Source organism: Nerophis ophidion, linkage group LG16, assembly GCF_033978795.1.
Source record: "Nerophis ophidion isolate RoL-2023_Sa linkage group LG16, RoL_Noph_v1.0, whole genome shotgun sequence".
NCBI classification, from domain to species: Eukaryota; Metazoa; Chordata; class Actinopteri; order Syngnathiformes; family Syngnathidae; genus Nerophis; species Nerophis ophidion.
This window is the reverse complement of record NC_084626.1, coordinates 53,004,389-53,032,057: the sequence shown is the minus strand read 5'-3', so window position 1 is coordinate 53,032,057 and position 27,669 is coordinate 53,004,389. Positions and strand designations below refer to the sequence as shown.

The 27,669-nt window shown below is 38.0% G+C and overlaps 1 protein-coding gene and 1 long non-coding RNA gene across 3 annotated transcripts in view; both read right to left on the bottom strand.

The window, feature by feature from the left end:
• Window positions 1-385: 385 nt before the first annotated feature.
• On the bottom strand, window positions 386-6,737 carry LOC133535574 (uncharacterized). Its single transcript, XR_009802249.1, has 2 exons — window positions 1,177-6,737; window positions 386-1,098 (listed from the first exon to the last, which is right to left on the bottom strand). It is a non-coding gene; the product is annotated as an uncharacterized LOC133535574 (long non-coding RNA).
• A 1,410-nt stretch (window positions 6,738-8,147) lies between these two features.
• Window positions 8,148-27,669, bottom strand: part of etnk2 (ethanolamine kinase 2) — a 35,667-nt gene continuing 16,145 nt past the window's right edge. For both annotated transcript variants that reach the window (XM_061875515.1, XM_061875514.1), the window contains 4 exons: window positions 19,560-19,643; window positions 15,224-15,384; window positions 12,841-12,914; window positions 8,148-9,216 (listed from right to left, as the gene is read on the bottom strand). In XM_061875515.1, coding sequence (XP_061731499.1) covers window positions 9,144-9,216; window positions 12,841-12,914; window positions 15,224-15,384; window positions 19,560-19,643 — 392 coding nt within the window. In that variant the 3' untranslated portion in view covers window positions 8,148-9,143. The remainder of the gene's footprint in view (window positions 9,217-12,840; window positions 12,915-15,223; window positions 15,385-19,559; window positions 19,644-27,669) is intronic.

Sequence of the window (27,669 nt, the reverse complement as noted above, 5' to 3'; positions counted from 1 at the left end):
CCCATTTGAGGGGGGTCCAGGTTGCCTCTTCGGGCTGTGACCGGCCGGGCACCATGGGGACAAGCCACCAAGCCCTCGCCATCGAGCCCGGCATCAGAAGGGGGCCCCGGTGACCCGCTTCTGGGCGAAAGAACTCTGAGTCCTCGTTCTTTTTTCTTCATAAAGATCTTTGAGTTGCTCTTTGTCTGATCCCTCATCTAAGAACTGTTAGTCTTGGGAGACCCAAGACAAAATAGCTCCAAGGTTAATAAGGGCAAAGTCCTCTACCAGGATAAGGTGACAGCTCAGAAAGGTGTATAAAAAGTTGAGTTTTCCAAACTAGGTGACGACTTGTGCCAGGAGGCCAGGTGCATTGTTACTACGTGAGTCACTCAAACCGACAGCGTTTCAAAATGCAATGTTTTATTATAAGTAATGCAGGAAAAAAAGATGTTTGGAAGGCTTAAAATGACAGACACACTTGTAAAGTGTTTTAATTTCTATATATTAATAAGTAACAGCAATCGATTGTTAAATACATTTTGCAAGTCCTAGAGGCATGTGAAGGATCACTTGTAGGATATTTACAGAAACATTTTCACCGGTTTTTAGACGCTATTTTACTTCCATTTTTTTAACGCAGCAGCACGGACATTAGGTACATTTATCATGTACAAGCCTGCAACATGTCTAGTAAACAACTATCTACATGTCAAGGCAAAGCATTTTACCAAAAAAGTAAAATAACAGATTAAGGAAAAATCCTTTGTCTGTACAGTGATTCTTAAAAATCAAGTCAGAGTCATCACATCAAAAGCAAACACACACGCTAACCATTAGTGACATTCTGCCAGTGTACAAACAAGTTGTCAAATTCACCAAATCTGGGTTTTTAACGAATCTCAAAATGTACCAAAAAGACAATGACTTATAAATGTTTTTTTTTAACCATCCAAAAACGTGATGATAGTTGATGTAAAAGAAGGAAAATATACAGTGTACCTTTCTTCCCCGTGCACAATTTTGCTGCAGCTTTCATATGCCGTCTGTTATTGGACGGCCAAACATTGCACATAAAGTAGTCCATTTTCTCACCAAACATTCCAAGGAATCGAGTCCCTAAACACAGAATTCAATCTTTGGTGAGTTAGTCTGTGCTTTTTATTAACTGAGCAATGATGCAAAAAAAAATTTTACCAAAAGGACTCGTGGCAAAGTACCAAGTGTCAGCTTGGCTCCACCCTCTCTGCTCGTCAAAGTATTTGTCGAAGAGTCTTCAATAAAAGCGATGTTAAATCTTCGATATAATAATTACATGTAATATATCGTAGTTTTGGTTGTTAATTCATTAAACCTGAATTTTCATGAGTGTTACTTTCTTGTTAGTTAAAATGGTCATGCCCAATCCTGTCACAGGTGAATGATACACTGGCAGTTATTGCACAGAATTCCAAAACCAAACGGACACGAATGTCCATTTTACAGAAGGCATTAAAACATTTTAGATTTATTTCAATACATTTTTGATCATATGTCTGTCAACTTCAGTTCTAAACAAAAATACCAAACATCAAAAGTTATTGTAATTTTTTGAAGGAACTGTAATCAACTGATTCCAATGTTTTACACGAGTAAACATTGGTCTAGCATGAGTTGTTTCCCTCATTTAAAGGGGAACATTATCACAATTTCAAAAGAGTTAAAAACAATAAAAATCAGTTCCTAGTGGCATGTTGTATTTTTTGAAGTTTTTTTCAAAATTTTACCGGTCTCCGAATATCCCTAAAAAAAAGCTTTAAAGTGCTTGATTTTCGCTATTTACGATGCCACTATCCATTTCCCTGTGACGTCACACAGTGCTGCCAATGTAAACAAACAATGGGAATAGCACAGCAAGATATAGCGACATTAGCTCGGATTCAAACTCGGATTTCAGCGACTTAAGCGATTCAACAGATTACGCATGTATTGAAACAGATGGTTGGAGTATGAAAGTATTGAAGAAGAAACTGAAACTATTGAGCAAATAGCTATTGACGCTATTCATAGCCATAGCATGGCCGAATAGCTGCGTTAGCATCGCCGGTAAAATGTGCGGACCAAACGATCAGGACTTTCGCATCTTTTGACACTGGAGCAACTTAAATCCGTCGATTGGTAAGTGTTTGTTTCGCATTAAATGTGGGTGGAAGGAAACATAATATAGTTGCAAATGCATCTGCAGGTTATCCATACATCTCTGTGACATGTCTGCTTTAGCACCGCCGGTAAATAGCATGTTAGCATCGATTAGCTGGCAGTCAACATCAACAAAACTCACTTTTGTGATTTCTGTGACTTTATCGTTACAAATGCATCTGCAGGTTATCCATACATCTCTGTGCCATGTCTGCTTTAGCACCGCCGGTAAATAGCATGTTAGCGTCGATTAGCATAGCATGTTAGCATCGATTAGCTAGCAGTCACACCGCGACCAAATATGTCTGATTAGCACATAAGTCAACAACATCAACAAAACTCACCTTTGTGATTTCGTTGAATTTATCGTTACAAATGCATCTGCAGGTTATCCATACATCTCTGTGCCATGTCTGTCATCGCGGTAAATGGCATGTTAGCATCGATTAGCTGGCAGTCACGCCGCAACCAAATATGTCTGATTAGCACATAAGTCAACAACAAAACTCATCTTTGTGATTTGGTTGACTTAATGGTTGCAAATGCATCTGCTGCAGGTTATCCATACATCTCTGTGCCATGTCTGTCTTAGTATCGCCGGTCAAATGTGGAGACACTCTGGTACATTCAATGGGGGTCTGGCGGCAGATTTCTTGCCAGTGGTGCAACTTGAATCCCTCCCTGTTAGTGTTGTTACACCCTCCAACAAAACACCGTAGAGACATGATGTCTCCAAGGTCCCAAAAAATAGTCGAAAAAACGGAAAATAACAGAGCTGAGACCCAATGTTTACAATGTGTTGAAAATGAAAATGGCGGCTGTATTACCTCGGCGACGTCACATTCTGACGTCACCCCCTCCAGAGCGATAAACAGAAAGGCGTTTAATTTGCCAAAATTCACCCATTTAGAGTTCGGAAATCGGTTAAAAAAATAGATGGTCTTTTTTCTGCACCATCAAGGTATATATTGACGCTTGCATAGGTCTGCTGATAATGTTCCCTTTAAACCTAAGTCATTGGCCGATCAATAGGCCTTCAAAAGGGTAAATAAATAAACATACATGTTTAATATTTTGGTTTTGGACTGAAGTTCTAGCAAAAAAAGACGATTAAAATTGAATGTAACCAGAAGGTTAAATATGACTTCATTTAAATTTGGACTGAACCAAACTGATGACACAAACTTACTCTAAAATATTCTAAATCAACGAATCCAATTTGCTGTGAATTATTGGCTTGCAAAACTTTCCCATGATTTGTCACATTACAAACACAAACAGATTGTATTGGAATTTCATGTGAAAGATCAACACAGAATGTGCATCAGTACTCAGACAAAAGTACTCAGTCCCAGTTTCTCTAATTGCCTTCAAAAGTTGCCTGACGGTTGCTGATGAATCAAAACAGTCCACACGTCTGCAATCTCTTCTCAGTAGTGAAGTGAATTATATATTTATATAGCGCTTTTCAAGTACAGCTGCTGTGTCACAGCCTCAGAGGTTGGTTCAGAGAATTTTGGAGCGCATACAGCATTATGAAGTCCAAGGAACACACAGAACAGGTTAGACATAGAGTTGTGGAGAAGTTTAAAACAGGCTTAGGCTATAAAAAGGTTTCCATCATGGTAGACTTCCTACAAGACAAGACCATCCACCTAAACTTACAGACCGAACAAGGAGAGCACTGATCAGAAATAAAGCCAAGTGACCCACGGTGACTCTGAACCAATTGCAGTGATCCACCCCTCAGGTAGGGGAATCTGTCCAGAGGACATCTATTAGTCGTGCACTGTGCAGATGTGTTTTTTTTAATGTAAGAGTGGCAAGAAGAAAGCTGTTGTTTAAATAAAACCACAAGAGGTTTGCCAGAAGCCATGTTGGGGACACGGCACACCTGTGGGAGAAGCTGCTTTGGTCACACCAGACCAAAATTGAACTGACTGAAAAAAACAAAGCAAAATGTGTGGCAGAAAACCAACCCTGCACATACCTCTGAACACACCATCCCTACTGTCAATAATGGTGGTGGCAGCATCATGCTGTGGGGATGTTTCTTTTTAGCAGAGACAGGGAAAATGGTCATAGATGATGGGAAGATGGATGGAGCTAAATACAAGGAAATCTTGGAAGAAAACCTGTTTGGAGATTGTTACTACAACAGCCTTCTTCCATCTCGGTAATATCGCTAAAATCCGTCCCATTTTGTCCACTACGACGCTGAGATCATTATTCATGTATTTGTTACATTTTGTAAGCAACGTATTATTTTCAGGTCTCCCTTTGTCTAACATAAAAATATTTCAGTTGGTAAAAAATGCGGCTGCTAGACTTTTGACAAGAACAAGAAAGTTTGATCGTATTACGCCTGTACTGTATATACCTTTATATACATATATACATACATATATACCTATACTATGTATACCTTTATATACATATATACATACATATATACCTACACTGTATATAACTTTATATACATATATACATACATATATACCTATACTGTATATACCTTTATATACATATATACATACATATATACCTATACTGTATATACCTTTATATACATATATACATACATATATACCTATACTGTATATACCTTTATATACATATATACATACATATATACCTATACTGTATATACCTTTATATACATATATACATACATATATACCTATACTGGCTCGCCTGCACTGGCTTCCTGTGCACTTAAGATGTGACTTTATGGTTTTACGACTTGCGTAAAAAATAATTAACGGTCTAGCTCCATCCTATCTGATTGTAGTGTACCATATGTCCCGGCCAGAAATCTGCTTTCTAAGAACTCCGGTTTATTAGTGATTCCCAGAGCCTGCAAGAGTATTTTCTAGTCGGGCTCCAGTTAGAGATACTACCTCAGTGGAAGCCCCACATCTGTGGTCCCTACCAAGGCTTCTCATTGTTCCCTTTGGCTTAAGTTTTTTTCTTGCCCTGATATGGGATCAGAGCAGTGGATGTTGTTGTGGTTTATGTAGCCCTTTGAGGCATTTGTGATTAAGGGCTACATAAATAAACTTTGATTGATTGAATGGAGTCTGCAGAATACTTGAGACTGGGGTGGATGTTCATCTAAATGGAGGTCTACAAGGGAATGGTTTAAAACAAAACATTCATGTATTAGAATGGCCCAGTCAAAGTCCAGACCTAAACCAAATGAAAATATGTGGCAAGATCTGAAAACTGTTTTTCACGAATGCTCTCTATCTAATCTGACTTGAGCTTTTTAGCAAATAAGAATGGCCAAACATTTCTGTCACTACAGGTGCGAAAATTGTCTTTGTAAAAAAAAAAAAAAAGCCATACCGTATTATTTTCTTTCATTTTCAAATGGTATACTATTTTATGTTGGTCTTTCACATAAAATATATTCATGCTTGTCCTTGTGACCCCGAGAGGGACAAATGGTAGAAAATGGATTGATAGATAAGTTGTAATGTGACAAAAAATGGACAGGTTCAAGATGAGTGAATACTTTTGCAAGCCCCTTTATATCAGTGATAAACATTGTTTAGTGCAAAAGCATGATCTTTTAATATGTTTTATTTGTCTGCAAAACTTAGCAGGTTACCAAGAAAAAATCCTGTAGCTAGTTACCTTGGGTCAATAACTTTTATATTTCCTGTGATACAGGAGTGAGGAACTGAAGCTCACCTGGTAAATTATTCAACTCGGTCCATTAGAAGTTCAGAGCTGAGGGTTAAAGCTCAATAAGAGTGTGATGCCTCTCCTTCTTTGAGTGTATTGTCTTCTCATATCCAATAGTTGAGCTCGTTTTACTTTCTGTACTCAGAAAAAAACTTCTCGGGATTGGGAAATGGTCACAGAGTTGATGCAGAGGGATTTGAGATTGCTTTCAAAAAATTAGAACAACAGAGATGTCAATTAATTAATTGTGTAATTGTGGTGTGATGGTTATTTTTAGATGTGCTACCGGGTGCATTCACACTACTTTTCTGGTCTGGATCAAAAATATATTAGCCATCGATTTTGTGGGGCTCGGTTGGAGTTCAGAAAAAGTATAAAGCAAGCGTACTGAGAATGATCTCTCGTTATGTCTGGTCCCTGGTTCACGCTTCCAACCAACTGCACCCGCATAAAAACTATACTAGGGTTAGTTTTAACCCAAAATAACAAGAGTGAACAAAAATTTAATAATTGATTAAATTAATCGGATACAGGTGAAACAAAAAAAAAAAAAAAGAATATCGAGTAATGGTTCGTTCATACCAGCAATTAAGTTTACAAAATGGTACTAATATATGACATAAGCTCATAACATGCAACTCAAGATATTTCAAGACTTTGTTTGATTTAATTTGAATGATTATGGCTTATAATTTGGAAAAAACTCAAATTGAAAATTGTGGGTTGTCAAAACTGTAAACGATGATCATCAAAATGATTAAAAAAAAAAAAATTAACCCAGCAGGCACAAGACATTGATACAGCGTTGATTATACATACCATATTTTTCAGAACATAAGTCGCTCCAGAGTATAAGTCACACCTGCCGAAAATGCATAATAAAGAAGGAAAAAAAAAAAAAAATATATATATATATATATATATATATATATATATATATATATATATATATATATATATATATATATATATATACATATATATATATAAGTCGCACTGGAGTATAAGTCGCATTTTTGGGGGAAATCTCTTTGATAAAACCCAACACCAAGAATAGACATTTGAAAGGCAAATTAAATTAAATAAAGAATAGTGAACAACAGGCTGAATAAGTGTAGGTTATATGAGGCATAAATAACCAACTAAGAACCTGCCTGCTATGTTAACCTAACATATTATGGTAAGAGTCAGTCAAATAACTATAAAGTTAAAGTACTAATGATTGTCACACACACACTTGGTGTGGTGAAATTTGTCCTCTGCATTGATCACCAGCTGGGAGGTGAGGGGAGCAGTGGGCAGCAGCGGTGCCACGCCTGGCAGTCATTTATGGTGATTTAACCCCCAATTCCAACCCTTGATGCTGAGTGCCAAGCAGGGAGGTTATGGGTCCCTTTTTTATAGTCTTTGGTATGACTCGGCCGGGATTTGAACTCACGACCTACCCATCTCAGGGCGGCCACTCTAACCACTAGGCCACTGAGTGGGTTATAATATATAAAACATGCTATACGTTTACAAAACAATCTGCCACTCCTAATCGATAAATCCCATGAAATCTTATACGTCTAGTCTCTTACGTGAATGAGCTAAATAATATTATTTGATATTTTACGGTAATGTGTTAATAATTTCACACATAAGTCCCCCCTGAGCAAACTATGAAAAAAAACGCAACTTGTAGTCCAAAAATACGGTACATGTCCTTTAAAACTGACTTTGAAACAACACTGCAAAATAGTTGTATTTGTAAATTGAGACAATGCTGATGTTCAACGTTGGATTGACGTTGTTGGTCGGGAAGAACCAAATGTCAATGTTCAATTTAAAGTCTCAACCTGACATTAAATAAACATTGTCAAAAAGCATGTTATTTCAACTTTGTCTTTGTGTTATTGAATACTGGTGAGCAAAAGACCAAAATTCAACAGTCAACTCACCATCAGAACCCAACTTGGAAACGTGGACAAAAAGCATGTTGATCCAATGTTAAGTTTTGAGTTGTTTGAAACGTTGTTTCAATGTCTTGTTCCTGCTGGTGAAAAGCTTGACATACTTCACTTTGCATTTAATGAGTTTATCGCACATTTTAACATTTGAAGTCAAATTTTTACATGAATGGACTTTTACACAACATTGTAATCTTTTATATTTCACCTGTACTCAACGGTTTAGTTTTCTGGAAATCCGGTAACTGTCCCTTTCTTAGGTTTGGAATGAAAGAAAAAGAAAAAAAAAATTCACATTAATGAGGAAACCGACCATAAAACAAAAAGCAGTCACGATTCAAAATTGACAAATTTGTGTTTTTTCCCAATCATACTGTATTTTTCCTGCTGATTGCATTCAAAATCCACCTGACTTGGAGTCATTATTCAAACGTGTCTGTGATCAAGTCAAAAGGTTGACAGCATTTTGGGGTTTGAGTATGGAAAGGACATGAAGTCAAAGTGAAAGAGGTGGAGATTTTCCATGGAAAGTTTAGATGGAAAGTTCAACAAAGCGGCTCAAAGCGACCATAAAAGTCAAGAAGGTGTGGAAGGAAGCAAGGGGTCGTGAGGGTCGGATAAGTCCAATCAAACCTAGTGCATCCCAAAACTGAACCTGAGATGTTGAACAATCCATTTAGTCCTGAAATAAATAAGCAAATAAACTATTTTCTCTTCCATATTCCCAAAATTCAAGGAAAAACCCGACAGTGACAAGCAACAGCAGTTCAGCTTAAACTGCTAAGAGCACCAGAGAGGAGGTAACGGATGACACCTGAACCAGTGTCACCACACAGACTCTCGTCTTGAGTCTGAGAAATCCCACACAAATGTAACCGTTCAGTTTCCACTACTTCTTAATAGCTGCTGAGGCACTGGATCAAAGTGCATTCAGCACTAAAGATGCTACACAACACTTTTCCACTGGCATTGGTCTGAGTACCTTTCAGTGGAAAATCTGTATTGATGTTTGTTGCAATTAGCATCAAACCAATCAGAGGAACTTCTCCAGTGGATTTGACTACCAGGAAGTGACAGCAAATAGCCAGTGAGATGTCTCCCAAACTCAAGACTCTGCACTGGGCTCAGTCGCCTGGAAAGAGGACAAACCGGCGTTTAAAGTTTAACACGCACACAAACATCCACACTCATCTCAGAAAGCTCTCAAGCTAGACACATTTGAGCTACTTCAAGGAGGAATGAAGGAGAGTTTAAGGCTTGCTGAAGAGAAAAGTGCCATGTAGAACATTTGATGGTCCAGAAAATGTGCTGGGCTCAGTAGAAGAACCCAGACATCCTTCCATCCTGTCACTCTGGAATCTGTAAGGCCATCACTGTGGGCTTAATCTTGAAGTATTGGTTGAAACGCAACACAGCGTACCTGCGAGACAACAAAGCAACCAGGTCTCAGATCAAAACGTGGGAGATTTGAAACGCAGCTGGAAATGAAATACAAATGCATGTTGTAGCAAATGTATCGTCTCTGATATGCTGAGATCAATGTACACAAACCTGGATTTATGAACCCCTCGTTGTACAAACTTTTTTATTTACAAACAACCAATCGCATACATTTTTCTTTGTTATACAAACCTTGTCTCAGGGTAGGAACGTTTCCTCCACCTTTTATATGATTGCGGCACTTCCAATGTGGCAGAGCTTATCCATTAGCTACTTTGCCACTAATTTCTCTTTTGTGTGCTTTCTTAAGTGATTTTCAGCTTTTCTAAATTTGCAAGCTCAATATCAGTCCAAAGAAAGCTATGGACAATCAATGTTTTACCTTTTTTTTTTTTACCATTTTATGCATAAGATTGAGGAAGTATCCACAGCGTTATTGACACTGCCTTTCCCCCAAAGTGGATTTGATGTTTTATTCTTGATCATTGTAGCCACCTGGCTGTTAAAAGTTAAGGACAAACTGTAAGTGCACAACAGGGCTAGTGAAAGTGTGTGTGCGTGTCAGTAGGGGGACTGCATAGAACAGGGGTCGGGAACCTTTTTTGGCTGAGAGAGCCATGAAAGCCAAATATTTTAAAGTGTATTACCATGAGAGCCATATCATATCTTTTAACACTGAATACGACTAAATGCATGCATTTTTTAAGAAAGACCAACATTTTTAGAGTATAATAAGTTTTTTTTTTTTATATCATTTTTATTCTGAAGCTAACCAATAATAAATAAAATACTTCTTACTATTGATGCGACTTCTTGAACAGGTGCGGTAGAAAACGGATGGATGGATTAAAATGCATGATACTGTTTTATATGTTGTACGTTATTTTTAACACTGATTACCAGCGGAATTATTTATTACTAATCGTGTTAGGCAGGTCTGGGCAATTATTTTAACTCGGGGGCCAAGATTTAGAGAAAAAAATGTGTCTGGGGGCCGGTATATCTGATTTGTAGGAACACTAATACAAAAACTCACAATAATGTCTGATTGAATGCTAAAAAAAGTTATGAGAGACTCTCTTAAAAAACAGAATGGAATTTTACATTTTTTTCACTGAACGAGACACTCAGAATGTACATGAAAATAAAGAATGTGGGATTTACAATATTAACTATGAATGATAAAACAAGGAATATTGACAACACCATCTTTCAATCGACATGTTTTACAATCAAGCAAAACGCAACAAAAGTGCAACAAACACATCAAAATATGAAAGTGGGGAGGAAAAACCTCACTTACAATCTGATATATCTGATATATATCACTAAGCTTTAGAACTTTGTTGTAAAAATGTATTTCCGCATCTGTCCCTGCATTTCAGGTTGACTGCTCTCTGTGGAAACGCTCCCCACCCACACTGCTTGGTCCCTCATCAGAGTTGCCGTGACTTACATTACCATAGTAACAAATTAGATTAGCATAGTAACTAATTATATCACCATAGTAACTAGTATATCATGCAAAAGAGCAGATTCCAACCATTGAATCACTTTGTATAGTTCAAGATTCAGGGTCATTAGAAAACATGAGTGCACATCATGACGGCAGCTACAATTTACATCTTGAAGATCTGAAAAAATTATTTGGGAATGTCCGGTGGTCCTGATTAAAAAGCATAACGCATGTGGCCCCCGGGCCTAATTTGCCCAGGTCTGGTGTTAAGCAATATCAGCTATGATGTATCTGAGAGCCAGATGCAGTCATCAAAAGAGCCACATCTGGCTCTAGAGCCATAGGTTCCCTACCCCTGGCATAGAAGGACAGTTCTACTAGTTGTTGTTTTGATTTTGTTATTAAATATTAAGTTGATCCATCACCCCTTTGGTATGTTTGTTGGATATACAGTACTGCTTTATATTGTGTTCAGAGGGTACAAATCTTTACTAAAATATGGACTTTAGTCAAGGCTGGAACCCATAATCAATGTTTACATTTGTTTATGGAGAAATTTACTTCAATACACAAACTTTTATAGATTGTGCTTTGGCCAAATCGATGGTTAGTATCTACTAGTTAGGCAGTTAAGATTCATAAATCGCGGTGCCATTGTATCTACTATACAAGTTGAGAGAAACTCAGCGTAGGTTTCCACTAATTGGATTCATTTTTGTAATTCAACCGACCAGCCACAGCAAGGGTTTGGGGAAAAAAAAGTCGATTTAATCGGTTTGAAAATGTTGCGATATCGATTCACAGAGCACGATATTGATTACCTTCACTTCGCCCTCCTTGATGGTCTAGTGCAGGGGTGTCAAACTCAAATACAGAGTGGGACAAAATTTAAAACTGAACAAAGCCGCGGGCCGAGGTTGAAAAATTAATCCTTTAATAGGGACCCAAACAAGTTTTGCATTGAATATTGACCTAATAAGGCTTATATAACTTTATAGTGACATGCAAAATCCAGTTTCAAATAGTAATAATGAAAAAATATCAATGGCATATCAAATAAAATAAAAACACAAATTTAATGCCTTTTTTCGGCGGCCGGTTTGAGTTGGGGCGGGGTTTGGTGGTAGCGGGGGTGTATATTGTAGCGTCCCGGAAGAGTTAGTGATGCAAAGGATTATGGATATTTGTCCGGTTGTGTTTATGTTGTGTTACGGTGCGGATTTTCTCCCGAAATGTGTTTGTCATTCTTGTTTGCTGTGGGTTCACAGTGTGGCGCATATTTGTAAGAGTGTTAAAGTTGTTTATATGGCCACCCTCAGTGTGACCTGTATGGCTGTTGACCAAGTATGCCTTGCATACACTTGTGTGTGTGTGTGTGTAAGAGCCGCATATATTATGTGAGTGGGCCGGCACGCTGTTTTTATGGAAGAAAAGCGGACGTGGCGACATGTAGAGAACGCCAAAAGCAGTGCTTTTACGGCCCGCCCCCAATATTATTGTCCGGGTGGAAATCGGGAGAAATTCGGGAGGGGCACTGAACTTCGGGAGTCTCCCGGGGAAATTGGGAGGGTTGACGAGTATGAGTATTAGCGGTGAATGTGGTGCTACGGCGGCGGGCCAGCTCTAATGTTAATTTGATATTGCCTCAAGGGCCAAATGAAATTACACGGCGGGCCAGAGTTTGACACCCATGGTCTAGTGTGTGAAGCTGCAGCAGTGTTACATTATGGATTATGCTAACGTTAGCTGGGGGAAAAAGAAAGTGAGGGATGGCACTGGCCTTACCACCTGATTCTCTCCGGGCTTTCGCGACTTTTGCAAACAACTGACTGAAACTGTTACTTTTTTTTATCATATTTGTAAAATATTTCATTTCATTTAAAAAATACATCGTTTGACATTAGTTTTGTGTAATGCGGTTGCGTGAGTGTTAGACAAAGTGGAATTTACAGACCCAGTCAGACAGGTCGAAGGAGAAAAAATAACTTGCAAGCATGAAATACCAAAAGTCAGAAAAAAAAATTCACAGAGTGAAGAAGACTAGTTTGTCCTTCGGTTCTGTGAATACCAGAATGTATAGAAGCGGGCTTGGGATTTTTTTCGCATCACATGTCCATTCCTAACACACATAGACAGCCACTTACTTACCCGAGGAAGTCAAAGTCAATGGAGGAGTATTTAGCCTGAATGAGGGCCCAGAAACCCCAGAAGAAGTGTGAAGCCTTAAAAAAAAAGACACATTTCAATTTCAGTTGCGTGACAAACATATATGGTGTGTGTTAAAGGGGACATATTATGAGTTTTTTGTAAATTAAAAACACTTCCTTTCGGTCTAAATAACAATTACTGGTGTTTTTTCGTCAGATTTTTGGTTAGATTATGTTTTATAGACCACCTTCAAACTTCTTTCTGACTGTCTGTTCAGTAATGACCTGTTTTGTTGGCACTCTTATTTACATGCCTGCACTTTGACAGCGTCTTATTCAGGTCACCCGCGTTATATATAAATGATAAATGGGTTGTACTTGTATAGCGCTTTTCTACTTTCAAGGTACTCAAAGCGCTTTGACACTACTTCCACATTCACACACACATTCACACACTGATGGAGGGAGCTGCCATGCAAGGCGCTAACCAGCACCCATCAGGAGCAAGCGTGAAGTGTCTTGCTCAGGACACAACGGACGTGACGAGGTTGGTACTAGGTGGGATTTGAACCAGGGCCCCTCGGGTTGCGCACGGCCACTCTTCCACTGCGCCACGCCGTCCCCGTTGTAGTTTTGTTTTTTTCTTGACATCCAGCATAAGCGATTTCTATCCATTACATCATATTTACATACATCATTAATATGTTGTCTGCCCTAAATGTCAAAATATTTGTTTACATCCCAACCATACCCCCTACGCCCCCCAAAAAAGAAACAAAAAAAACAAAAAACAAAGTAGTATCTACAAATACATCAATTAAATAAACAAAAAATAAGTAAGACTACATTAATAATAATAAACAGAAATAAAATAAAAAAAAAACAGAAATAAAATAATAAAAATAGAAAGATGCATATATATTAGGGCTGCGAATCTTTGGATGTCCCACGATTCGATTCAATATCGATTCTTGGTGTTGCAATTCAATTCTAAATAGATTTTTTGGATTCAACGCGATTCTCGATTCAAAAACGATATTTTTCCGATTCAAAACTATTCTGTATTCATTCAATACATAGATTTCATCAGGATCTACCCCAGTCTGATGACATGCTAGCAGAGTAGTAGATTTCTTTTTAAAAGCTTTTATAATTGTAAAGGACAATGTTTTATCAACTGATTGCAATAATGTAAATTTGTTTTACCTATTAAACGAACCAAAAATATGACTTATTTTATCTTTGTGAAAACATTGGACACAGTGTGTTGTCCAGCTTATGAGATGCCATGCAAGTGTAAGCCACTGTGACACTATGAAAATAATAAAAAAGAACAATAAATGTCTAATGATAATGTCAGTGAGGGATTTTTAATCACTGCTATGCTGAAATGATAACGAATATTGATACTGTTGTTGATAATATTCATTTTTGTTTCACTACTTTTGTTTTGTTCTGTGTGGTGTTTGTGTCTCCTCTCAATTGCTCTGTTTATTGCAGTTCTGAGTGTTGCTGGCTCAGCTTTGGTTTTGGAATTGGATTGATTGATTGATTGATACTTTTATTAGTAGTTTGCACAGTACAGTACATTTTCCGTACAACTGACCACTAAATGGTAACACCCCAATAAGTTTTTCAACTTGTTTAAGTCGGGGTCCACGTTTATCAATTCATGGATTGCATTGTTATGGTATTGTTGTGTATTGTTTTGTTGGATTGATAAAAATAGATTCTGAATTGCACAACGTGAAAATAGCGATTCAAATTCCAATCGATTTTTTCCAACACCCCTAATATATATATATATACATACATACACATATACACATACGTACATAAGGTGTAATCTTTTTTTATTTTTAAGCAGTACAATCACTAATTCGAAAAATTAAAGCCAGGCTTATGGGGCTCTACTCAACTCATGTTGTAGTTTTTAGCGCATACATAGCGAGTCTACCAACAGATAGAAGTTCAAACTGTACGCTATATTGTATTAGAAATGGCAAAAGCGGAGGATACATGTGCATGTATGAGCCAGTCTGCCCCACAACAAGAGAATAGAGAAAAAGAATGAACTTACTGACTACAGCGTCAGACTACAATAGCGGACTTGCACAAAGCTTTTCGGGTGAATAAATACCACGCATGGAGATATCCGCTGACGTCACAATTGGGAAAAATGTAGCAAATTCCAAACGGCTCGTGTGAGGGAAGCATGAGGAAGGCAGGAATAATCTATAAATATCTATGCCACGCCTCCATGGTTTAATTTTCGGGATTTATGCAGATCCCAAATACACAAAAACAGGTACCAGTAGGTGAAAACAATTGGTTTAGCATAATAGGTCCCCTTTAATGTGTGCAAATAATTGTGTCTTTCTTACCAAAGCAAACTTGTTGACCTGCACGTACAGTGTCTCAAGCTCTTGGACACTGACCTCCTCAGTTTTCTTAGTGTAAAGTTTATAAGCTTGCAGGTAGATTTTGAGCCAGTCCATCTGAATCTCCCGACTTGGGTACAACCCATAATCCAGCTCTGCCATGCCTAATTTCACACACAAACACACACACGACACAAGGCTATTAGAAATTGCGGTCCGCCAACCTTATAAAAACTTAAGCATAAAAGCCAAGTTTGATCACAAGTTCTAGTAAATGTACTTCAATCAAAGGAAATCTTACATAACATTTTCGCCCCAAAGCATTTCATAATAAACAGATGACATAGTCCGCCTCTCCTGTGGTGTTATTGGGTCAGTATTATTTTTGACAGCAGTTTTTAATGTAGTTCTAGTCAGTCTTTTGACAAAAATCTATTTTATTTTAGTCATATTTTAGTAATCTAAGATCATTTAGTTTAGGTCAGCTAAATTCCTTAACATTTTAGTCGACTAAAGTTACAGTAAATTTTATTAGCTAAAATAAAAAGTACAAGGTAACACATCTTTGACGTTGTCTTGAAACCACTTTATAAAGGTTGTTGCAGAGCATCTCCAAAACAACAGTCACAAAGAGACTTGCACTCCATGAATATATCATTAAGTACATTTCACACTAACCGTACTGTGTGTTATTTTAGCTGAAATTAAGCTTTTTTTTTTTTTTTTTTAAATGTTGAATAATATATGAAATGATGGTCAACTGAAAAAAAAAATTGTTTTATTCAATACTGTGTGGCATATTCGCCACTATACTGTTTAAATACAGTAACCAGTGTTATAGCTCTAGAACAGTGGTTCTGAACCTTTTTTCAGTGATGTGACCCCCTGTGAACATTTTTTTAATTCAAGTACCCCCTAATCAGAACAAAGTATTTTTGGTTGAAAAAAAGAGACAAAGAAGTCAAACACAGCACTATGTCATCAGTTTCTGATTTATTAAATTGTATAACAGTGCAAAATATTGCTAATTTTTAGAGTTTTTTCTTGAACTATTTGTGGAAAAAAGATATAAAAATAACTAAAAACTTATTGAACAATAAACAAGTGATTCGATTCTAAATGCAGATTTCTCCACATAGAAGTAATCATCAACTTAAAGTGCCCTCTTTGGGGATTGTAATAGAGATCCATCTGGATTCATCCACTTACTTCTAAACATTTCTTCACAAAAAAATAAATCTTTAACATCAATATTTATGGAACATGTCCACAAAAAATCTAGCTGTCAACACTGAATATTGCATTGTTGGATTTATTTTCACAGTTTATGAACTTACATTCATATTTTGTTGAAGTATTATTCAATAAATATATTTATAAAGGATTTTTTAAATGTTGCTATTTTTACAATATTTAAAAATACATCTCACGTACCCCTTGGCATACCTTCAAGTACCCCCAGGGGTGCGTGTACCCCCATTTGAGAACAACTGATCTAGAACATATGTACACACACACACACACACACACCCACACACATACAAATACAAATACAAATACACAAACACAAACACACACACAGGTTATCATTTGGAATGGGGACCAACATTGCGATCATGATTTGTGGGGACCACCCTTTGTACAGGTTGTGGAGGCATAAAAAAAATGAGGTAAAATGGCCACTGCCCAGTTAGCTCATACACGTCTTTAAATCTCCGAATTGATGACGTAATGTGCTGATCATTCTTACTGGGGACCCTGGGGAAAAAGAGTTCATATGGTTCATGGGGACCAAATGTAACAAATTTTGCATTATTCACACAAATTTGTACGAGGATACTGAGGACCATTTCGAAAAAAACATTCAAATGATATATGACACGATCCTCAGAATACAGCACTACAGCTGTCCTCTAATAGGAAGTTTCACCACTTAAAGGGGAACATTATCACAATTTCAAAAGGATTGAAAACAATAAAAATCAGTTCCCAGTGGCTTGTTGTTTTTTTTGAAGTTTTTTTAAAAATTTTAACGGTCCTGGAATATCCCTAAAACAATCTTTAAAGTTCTTGATTTCCCCTATTTGCGATGCGACTGTCCATTTCCCTGTGACGTCACACAGTGCTGCCAATACAAACAACATGGCGGTTACCACAGCAAGATATAGCGACATTAGCTCAGATTCAGACTCGGATTTCAGCGGCTTAAGCGATTCAACAGATTACGCATGTATTGAAACAGATGGTCGGAGTATGGAGGCAGATAGCGAAAACGAAATTGAAGAAGAAATTGAAGCTATTGAGCGAATAGCTATTGACGCTATTCGGCCATAGTGTGGGTGTACCTAATGAAGTGGCCCATAGCATGGCTGCCTTATTAGCATCGCCGGTAAAATGTGCGGACCAAACGATCAGGACTTTCGCATCTTGTGACACTGGAGCAACTTAAATCCGTCGATTGGTAAGTGTTTGTTTAACATTAAATGTGGGTGTCTAGTTTCAAATGTACATACAGCTAGCGTAAATAGCATGTTAGCATCGATTAGCGTAGCATGTTAGCATTGATTAGCTGGCAGTCATGCCGTGACCAAATATGTCTGATTAGCACATAAGTCAAGAACATCAACAAAACTCACCTTTGTGATTTGGTTGACTTAATGGTTGCAAATGCATCTGCAGGTTATCCATACATCTCTGTGCCATGTCTGTCTTAGCATCGCCGCTCAAATGTGAAGACACTCTGGCACATTCATTGGGGGTCTGGCGGCAGATTTCTTGCCAGTGGTGCAACTTGAATCCCTCCCTGTTAGTGTTGTTACACCCTCCGACAACACACCCTACCAGTCATGATGTCTCCAAGGTTCCAAAAAATAGTCGAAAAAACGGAAAATAACAGAGTTGAGACCCGGTGTTTGTAATGTGAAAATGAAAATGGTGGGTGTGCCAGTGGTGCAACTTGAATCCCTCCCTGTTAGTGTTGTTACACCCTCCGACAACACACCCACCAGGCATGATGTCTCCAAGGTTCCAAAAAATAGTCCAAAAAACGGAAAATAACAGAGCTGAGACCCGGTGTTTGTAATGTGTTGAAAATGAAAATGGCGGGTGTGTTACCTCGGTGACGTCACATTCTGACGTCATCGCTAAAAGACCGATAAACAGAAAGGCGTGTAATTTGCCAAAATTCAGCCATTTAGAGTTCGGAAATCGGTTAAAAAAAATAAATGGCCTTTTTTCTGCAACATCAAGGTATATATTGACACTTACATAGGTTTGGTGATAATGTTCCCCTTTAAATGTTAAAGCAAATCCTGCATCTTCTGTGACATTACTGAAAATGCTATTTAGTAGTAATGAAGTTGTTTGCAACTCCAAGTACCACATATTGAAGGATGGAAATCACTTAGGCATCTTCAGAATGGATCTGACTATCATTTAAAAAGGTTTCCCTTTAGGGGACCTGTTTTTTTGTCCCCATACCGTCAGATGTCCCCATAAGGTGACTGTGTAAACAGAGCATTGTCCCCATTAAGTAAGCATTGCCAGAACAGACAAACACACACAGTGTGTCAAGGTATACAATTAACTGAGGACATCCATAAATGCAATGCACAGGTATCTTGTTGATTAAATTGGCAGACAAGTTCGCCTATGGTGTACAACAAAAATAGCGTTAAGTAGGCAGTCCCGCTCCTGCTCTACCGTCTTTACCTATAACAGTTATTCGGTAAATTACTAAGAGTAATTTCGAAATATTAGCTTCGGCATATTCACTGTTGCGGAGATGTACTGATGATTAGCCTGCAGACGGCGCTTTAAGTGCTTGTATTTTTAAACGGGAAAACTCCAGCCACAGGGTTTAAAACATGTCTCGGCATTGGTAAAGTGCATCCATATGTGCTCTCCTCTCTTTCTTTCAGGTGTAGAAGACATACTGTATTAAGGTGTGTTATAATAGTCTTATTCTCCCAGTGGGAAATCAAAACAGCATGCCTTACAAAGATAGTACTTCTGATTGGATGCCCTCCATGATTCACCCTGGTCTCCTCCCCCACATGCAACCATGAGGAGATAGATTCTAATCCCTCTCACCTGCCTGAAGACAAAATTAAATATGACTGAATTTCATTTCGCTTCTTTGTTGACTAAATTGTTAATTTGTGTCGTCATTGTTTTAGTCAACGTGCATTTGTTTTGATTAGTTATCATCCTATTTTAGTCAGGGGAAAGTAGGTTGTTGACGATAACTAAGACGAACACTTTTAGTCAACAAAATGAACACTGTATTGGATAGACCATAGGGTACATTAAGTATGTCATTCAATCCAGTTTTGCAAACCTGCAAATTCATTGAAGTGGTTTCCAATGTCGAAGGCCTGGTAGTTGTAACTGGAATATTCGTAGTCTATAAAGCGGACATGAGCTGAAAAACAAACAAAAAAACATGACAATTGAAAATAACATTCATCCACAGATGATCAAAACTACAAATAAAAACACTTGTTTGAGTTGCAGCAGTGTGTCTTGGCAGATTAAGTAAAGCTCACACAAACCCCGTTTCCATATGAGTTGGGAAATTGTGTTAGATGTAAATATAAACAGAATACAATGATTTGCAAATCCTTTTCAAGCCATATTCAGTTGAATATGCTACAAAGACAACATATTTCATGTTCAAACTCATAAACTTTATTTATTTATTTTTTGCAAATAATTAACTTAGAATTTCATGGCTGCAACACGTGCCAAAGTAGTTGGGAAAGGGCATGTTCACCACTGTGTTACATCACCTTTTCTTTTAACAACACTCAATAAACGTTTGGGAACTGAGGAAACTAATTGTTGAAGCTTTGAAAGAGAAATTCTTTCCCATTCTTGTTTTATGTAGAGCTTCAGTCGTTCAACAGTCCGGGGTCTCCTCTGTCGTATTTAACGCGATCGGAGACAGGTCTGGACTGCCTGCGGGCCAGGAAAGTACCCGCACTCTTTTTTTACAAAGCCACGCTGTTGTAACACGTACTGAATGGGGCTTGGCATTCTATTGCTGAAATAAGCAGGGGCGTCCATGAAAAAGACAGTGCTTAGATGGCAGCATATGTTGTTCCAAAACCTGTATGTACCTTTCAGCATTAATGGTGCCTTCAGAGATGTGTAAGTTACCCATGCCTTGGGCACTAATGCACCCCCATACCATCACAGATGCTGGCTTTTGAACTTTGCGCCGATAACAGTCTGGATGGTTTGCTTTCCCTTTGGTCCGGATGACACGATGTCGAAAAGTTCCACAAACAATTTGAAATGTGAACTGGTCAGACCACAGAACACTTTTCAACTTTGCATCAGTCCATCTTAGATGATCTCCGGCCCAAGAGAAGCCGGCGGCATTTCTGGATGTTGTTGATAAATAGCTTTTGCTTTGCATAGTAGAGCTTTAACTTGCACTTACAGATGTAGCGACCAACTGTATTTAGTGACAGTGGTTTTCTGAAGTGTTCCTGAGCCCATGTGGTGATATCCTTTAGAGATTAATGTCGGTTTTTGATATACTGCCGTCTGAGGGATCGAAGGTCACGGTCATTCAATGTTGGTTTCCGGCCATGCTGCTTACGTGCAGTGATTTCTCCAGATTCTCTGAACCTTTTGATGATATTATGGAGCGTAGATGTTGAAATCCCTAAATTTGAGAAAGGTTGTTCTTAAACTGTTTGACTATTTGCTCACACAGTTGTGGACAAAGGGGTGTACCTCGCCCCATCCTTTCTTGTGAAAGACTGATCATGAAGCTGTTTTTATAGCCAATCATGGCATCCACCTGTTCCCAATTAGCCTACACCTGTGGGATGTTCCAAATAAGTGTTTGATGAGCATTGCTCAACTTTATCAGTATTTATTGTCATCTTTCCCAACTTCTTTGTCACGTGTTGCTGGCATCAGATTCTAAAGTTAATGATTATTTGCAAAAAGAAGAATTTTTATCAGTTCGAATATCAAATATGTTGTCTTTGTAGCATACTCAACTGAATATGGCTTGAGAAGGATTAGCAAATCATTGTATTCTGTTTATATTTACATCAAACACAATTTCTCAACTCATATGGAAACGGGGTATGTACTTGGCTCAGAGGAACATTGCAGTTGTGTGCAAGTTTTGATGTATTCATGCTATGTGCTCATTTGCAAATTAAATACAGAACATGATTGACACCATGACTCATATCATGTTTGGCAGCTGCTAAATATCTTCTAGCCTTGTCAGGCTGTGTTTGCTGCAATAAACTAGTCAAGAAGATCGGTGGTGTCCTAAGCACAGCTGCTACCGGAGCTTTTACTTTCACATGTCAATAGCAAACACAAACCGTGGTACAAATAAAAGTCTACTCAGATTTACACCTCCAGTCCGAGGACCCAATGCTGGAAAACTCAGCAAAGAACTGACCTTCCTGATCAACTAATGAACCTCATGTAATATAATAAAGAGCATTTGTCATGCGATTAACATTTCATATTAGTCTATAAGGACGGTTGATGGAGATAAACATTAATTATACATATGTATCATATCATCACAATGTGTAATCCAATGCATTCAATTCCTGACTCTAATATATGAACTACCAAATTAAATTCCTGACTCTTATATTGAACTTTTCCCTGTTCTACTTAAAATAGCACAAATGCAAGACCAGGGATAAAAAGGATTGTACCAACATTCTGGACTAATAAATTATTAATTATCCCAGGGTGTACCTGCCTTCCGCGCGAATGCAGCCGGGATAGGCTCCAGCACCCCCGCCGACCCGAGAGGGACAAGCAGTAGAAAATGGATAGACGGATGGATGGACATTCGTGCTATATTGAGTGTTCTGCCGCAAAATCGTTTAGAAAGTAATTTTTTAACCATCCTCATGGGCCAACTCCAGCATGCCGGCCACAAGTTAAATAGTTCAACGTACATACCTGCTTTGTCTCGCCTCGAGCTTTAACATCGTCTTTGTGCTTTGTCAGAGTTAAACTGCTTGCTGGGTTGCAATAGTTTGATGCTTTACAGGACTGTCTCAGAAAATTACAATATTGTGATAAAGTCCTTTATTTTCTGTAATGCAACTAAAAACATGAAAATGTCATACATTCTGAATTCATTACACATCAACTGAAATATTGCAAGCCTTGTATTATCTTAATATTGCTGATTGTGGCATACAGCTTAAGAAAACTCAAAAATACTATCTCAAGAAATTAGAATATTTCCTCAGGCCAAGAAAGACACCAGACCCAATAATGCAGATGAGCTAAAGGCCGCTATTGAAGCATCCTGGGCATCCATAAGACCTCAGCAATGCCACAGGCTGACTGCCTCCATGCCCCGCCTTGATGCAGTAATCCCTGCAAAAGGATTCCCAACCAAGTACTGAGTGCATTAATTGACATTTTCAAATGTTGGATTTTGTTTTGCTAATCTAAATCTTTTTTTTACTTGATCTGAGGAAATATTCACATTTTTTGAGATAGGATTTTTTAGTTTTCTTAAGCTGTATGCCATAATCAGCAATATTAAAATATTGCAATATTTCAGTTGATGTGCAATGAATACAGAATGTATGAAATGTTATTGTTTTTGTTGCATTACAGAAAATAAAGGACTTAATCACAATATTCTAATTTTCTGAGACAGTCCTGTACGCTAACCAGCTGCACTCATCGCACTTTGGCGGTACAAAAGAGTAGCCACGGACTTTTTTTTCAATGACACTTCGATCGCGAGCTTAATAACACATTCCGAAAATATTTAGGTGTTATTTTCACGACTTCATTGACAAATTTGAGTATATTATATCCTCACAAAAATGTCGCACTCAGTCGGGATGTCGGCAGACGAATTTCAGCTAGTGTTGTTCAGAATCCGTAAGAGTAAGCAGATATGTAAATTATGTCAAATGAATGTGACCAAAGAGAAAAACTACCCTCAGCTCTTAAATCTTACTAAACTGCGCTAACTCCACAGACAGGACATAATGAACTATGCATATCCCATCTAATAACAATGCATATCCCATCTCATTCTAAGCATACGTGTAAAACACTTTTACAAACAAATAATGTGTGCTTAATTCAAAGTTCGAAATAACGCGGCCTTGCGGCCCATAAAATCCCGATGGCATTATTCCCAAACATATACAACTTTTTTTATTTATTTATTTGCCAATTTTTTTCCAAAATATTATAAAATAATCCCGATTTATGAGGGTTTCACATTTACCAAGACAAACTGGTTTAAGTTTGTGAGTTCCTGTCTTAAAATTGTTGGAATCTTTCGCTGCGTCGTGATTCATTCTTGATTAAAGGGGCTGTTTGCAACATTTACACACATGCCTAGAGGATGCCAATTTTCCAATGTACAAAACCCGTTTACATATGAGTTGGGAAATTGTGTTAGATGTAAATATAAACAGAATACAATGATTTGCAAATCCTTTTCAAGCCATATTCAGTTGAATATGCTACAAAGACAACATATTTCATGTTCAAACTCATAAACTTTATTTTTTTTTGCAAATAATCATTAACTTCAGAATTTGATGCCAGCAACACGTGACAAAGAAGTTGGGAAAGGTGGCAATAAATACTGATAAAGTTGAGGAATGCTCATCAAAGACTTATTTGGAACATCCCACAGGTGTGCAGGCTAATTGGGAACAGGTGGGTGCCATGATTGGCTATAAAAACAGCTTCCCAAAAAATGCTCAGTCTTTCACAAGAAAGGATGGGGCGAGGTACACCCCTTTGTCCACAACTGTGTGAGCAAATAGTCAAACAGTTTAAGAACAACCTTTCTCAAAGTGCAATTGCAAGACATTTAGGGATTTCAACATCTACATCTAGGGGAAGCGAACCATCCAGACTGTTATCGACGCAAAGTTCAAAAGCCAGCGTCTGTGATGGTATGGGGGTGCATTAGTGCCCAAGGCATGAGTAACTTACACATCTGTGAAGGCACAGGTTTTGGATCAACATATGCTGCCATCTAAGCGCCATCTTTTTTAATGGACGCCCCTGCTTATTTCAGCAAGACAATGCCAAGCCACATTCAGCACGTGTTACAACAGCGTGGCTTTGTAAAAAAAGAGCGCGGACACTTTCCTGCCCCGCCTGCAGTTCAGACCTGTCTCCCATAGAAAATGTGTGGCGCATTATGAAGCGTAAAATACGACAGCAGAGACCCCGGACTGTTGAAGGACTGAAGCTCTACATAAAACAAGAATGGGAAAGAATTCCACTTTCAAAGCTTCAACAATTAGTTTCCTCAGTTCCCAAACGTTTATTGAGTGTTGTTAAAAGAAAAGGTGATGTAACACAGTGGTGAACATGCCCTTTCCCAACTACTTTGTGTTGCAGCCATGAAATTCTAAGTTAATTATTATTTGCAAAAAAAAAATAAATAAAGTTTATGAGTTTGAACATGAAATATGTTGTCTTTGTAGCATATTCAACTGAATATGGCTTGAAAAGGATTTGCAAATCATTGTATTCTGTTTATATTTACATCTAACACAATTTCCCAACTCATATGGAAACAGAGTTTGTATTTTACACAATATATCCCGCCCTCTCATTGTTTTCTCCTAAATAATGATATAATTACTTACATACCACATGCACGCGAATTAGCTTTAGGTGTTGTTAGGTAATAATACTAATTTGGATAGCTAGCGTTGGCTATCATTGAATGTAAATTCTATCATGACAACATGACTGCAAATTGTTCATTGCTTTTCTTGGATTGCTTTTGTTTGTGTGCACACAATCCCTGCGTGTACGTGTTGACGAGACCAGGTGAGAGGATGCTATAAAAAAAAAACAATTATTTGGGCCGATGAAATGTTTTATTACATAAACTTTGTAATTGTGAAATACATTAGGCAGCTGTGATAGGCTCCAGCACCCCCCGCAACCCCAAAAGGGATGACCTGTAGAAAATGGATGGATGGATAGACAATTTTTTAACCAATGTGTTCTGTGAAGCTACTAATGGTAACATAAGGTGATGTTCTTGTTACATATTTTGTAGGGCCGCGAATCTTCGGGTGTCCCACGATTCCATTCAATATTGATTCTTGGGGTCAAGATTCGATTCAAAATCGATTTTATTTTTTTAATTCAACACGATTCTTCTATCAAAAACAATTTTTTTCCCGATTTAAAAGGATTCTCTATTCATTCAATACATAGGATTTCATTAGGATCTACCCCAGTCTGCTGACATGCTAGCAGAGTAGTAGATTTAAAAAAAAAGCTTTTATAATTGTAAAGGACAATGTTTTATCAACTGATTGCAATAATGTCAATTTGTTTTGACTATTAAACGAACCAAAAATATGACTTATTTTATCTTTGTGAAAACATTGGACACAGTGTGTTGTCCAGCTTATGAGATGCCATGCAAGTGTAAGCCACTGTGACACTATTTTTATTATTTTTATAAATGTCTAATGATAATGTCAATGAGGGATTTTTAATCACTGCTATGCTAAAATTATAACAAATATTGATTTAAAAATAAATTTTTTTTAAAATGAGGATAGATTCTGAATCGCACAACGTGAGAAACGCGATTCAAATTCGAATTGATTTTTTCCCACACCCCTAATATTTTGCTTTGAAAAATGTTACTGTGAGGAAGTTGCAAACAGCACTTTTTTTTTTTTTTTACATGGAGACTGCATAATTCTGTCTTGTTGCAGGTGTACGGATTTTTTTTTTTTTCCCCGAAGAGGACACGCATCAATTTTACGCTTCAGAAAAGACGACAAAAAGGCTGGTTTTCATCTTGATGCAGAAAGGCGAAAGGAAAAAAAGAGCCCAACAAATATGAACACGGACGGCATCTTGAAAGTGAACAAACATATCTCGCCTGTCAATGTTACGCTTCAGAAACGACAACAAAAAGGCTGTTTTTCCTCTTAGTGCAGAAAGGCGAAAGGAAAAAAAAGAGCCCTACAAAACTGAACACAGACGGCATCTTGAAAGTGAAGAAACACATGTCGCCTGTGCTGTACGTCACTGCCGACAAACGGCGAGTGTTGGTGATGATAACAATGACGTAAATGGCTGATTGTGCTCCAACGTCACAGAACGGGGTGAGCACTATCCACCAGAAAGTCGATACAGAATTGATAGTCAATAATTCAGTGAAAAACAACGCGGTGTAATCTGGTGGACAAAAAAACGGGCAAAAAAATGACCGCGTTTTGTGGAACATAGCTTTATATCGAACCGCGTAATATCGACCTTTACATGTACACAGTATCTAGAACAGGGGTGCCCACATTTTTTCTGCAGGCGAGCTACTTTTCAATTGACCAACTCGAGGGGATCTACCTCATTTATATATATCATTTATATTTATTTATGTATGAAAGAGACATTTTTGTAAACAAGTTAAATGTGTTTAATGATAATACAAGCATGTGTAACACATATAGATGTCTTTCTTTCACAAAGACAAGAATATAAGTTGGTGTATTACCTGATTCTGATGACTTGCATTGATTGGAATCAGACAGTAATGATGATAACGCCCACATTTTCAAATGGAGGAGAAAAAAAGTTGTCCTTTCTGTACAATACCACATGAAAGTGGTTGGTTTTTGGCATCTAATTCATCCAGCTTCCATACACTTTACAAGAAAAACATTGGCGGCAAATTCCGTAGCTTGCTTGATTGACATTCACGGCACCCGAGGGTCTTGTGAGATGACGCTGGCTGCTGCCAGTTCATTATTATGAAAAAATGACAGAGAGGAAGGCGAGAAACACTTTTTATTTCAACAGACTTTCGCGCCGTCCCTTCCGTCAAAACTCTAAAGGCCGACTGCACATTTCCTATCTTCACAATAAAAGCCCTGCTTCATGCTGCCTGCGCTAACAAAATAAGAGTCTCGGAAAGCTGGCGTGCACAAGTGATGTGCACGCCAGCTTTCTGAGGGATCGCTTGTGCACGCCAGTTTTCCGAGACTCTGTATTTAGTTAGCGCAGGCAGCATGAAGCAGGGCTTTTATTGTGAAAATAGGAAATGTGCAGTCGGCCTTTAGAGTTTTGACGGAAGGTACGGCGCGAGAGTCTGTTGAAATAAAAAGTGTTTCTCGCCTTCCTCTCGGTCTTATTTTCATAATAATGATCTTGCAGCAGCCAGCGTCATCTCACAAGACCCTCCAGTACCGTGAATGTCATTTAAGTGACGTCTTGGTGAAGATTGATGATCACTCATTTTTAGGTCTATTTTTTTTTAAAAGCCTGGCTCGAGATCGACTGACACACCCCCCGCGGTCGACTGGTAGCTCGCGATCGACGTAATGGGCACTCCTGATCTAGAACACACATGACTATTTCAATATTACTCTCTAGCCGGTTCAAATTCTTTTCATCTCAGTGCTACAATACAACTTACATAC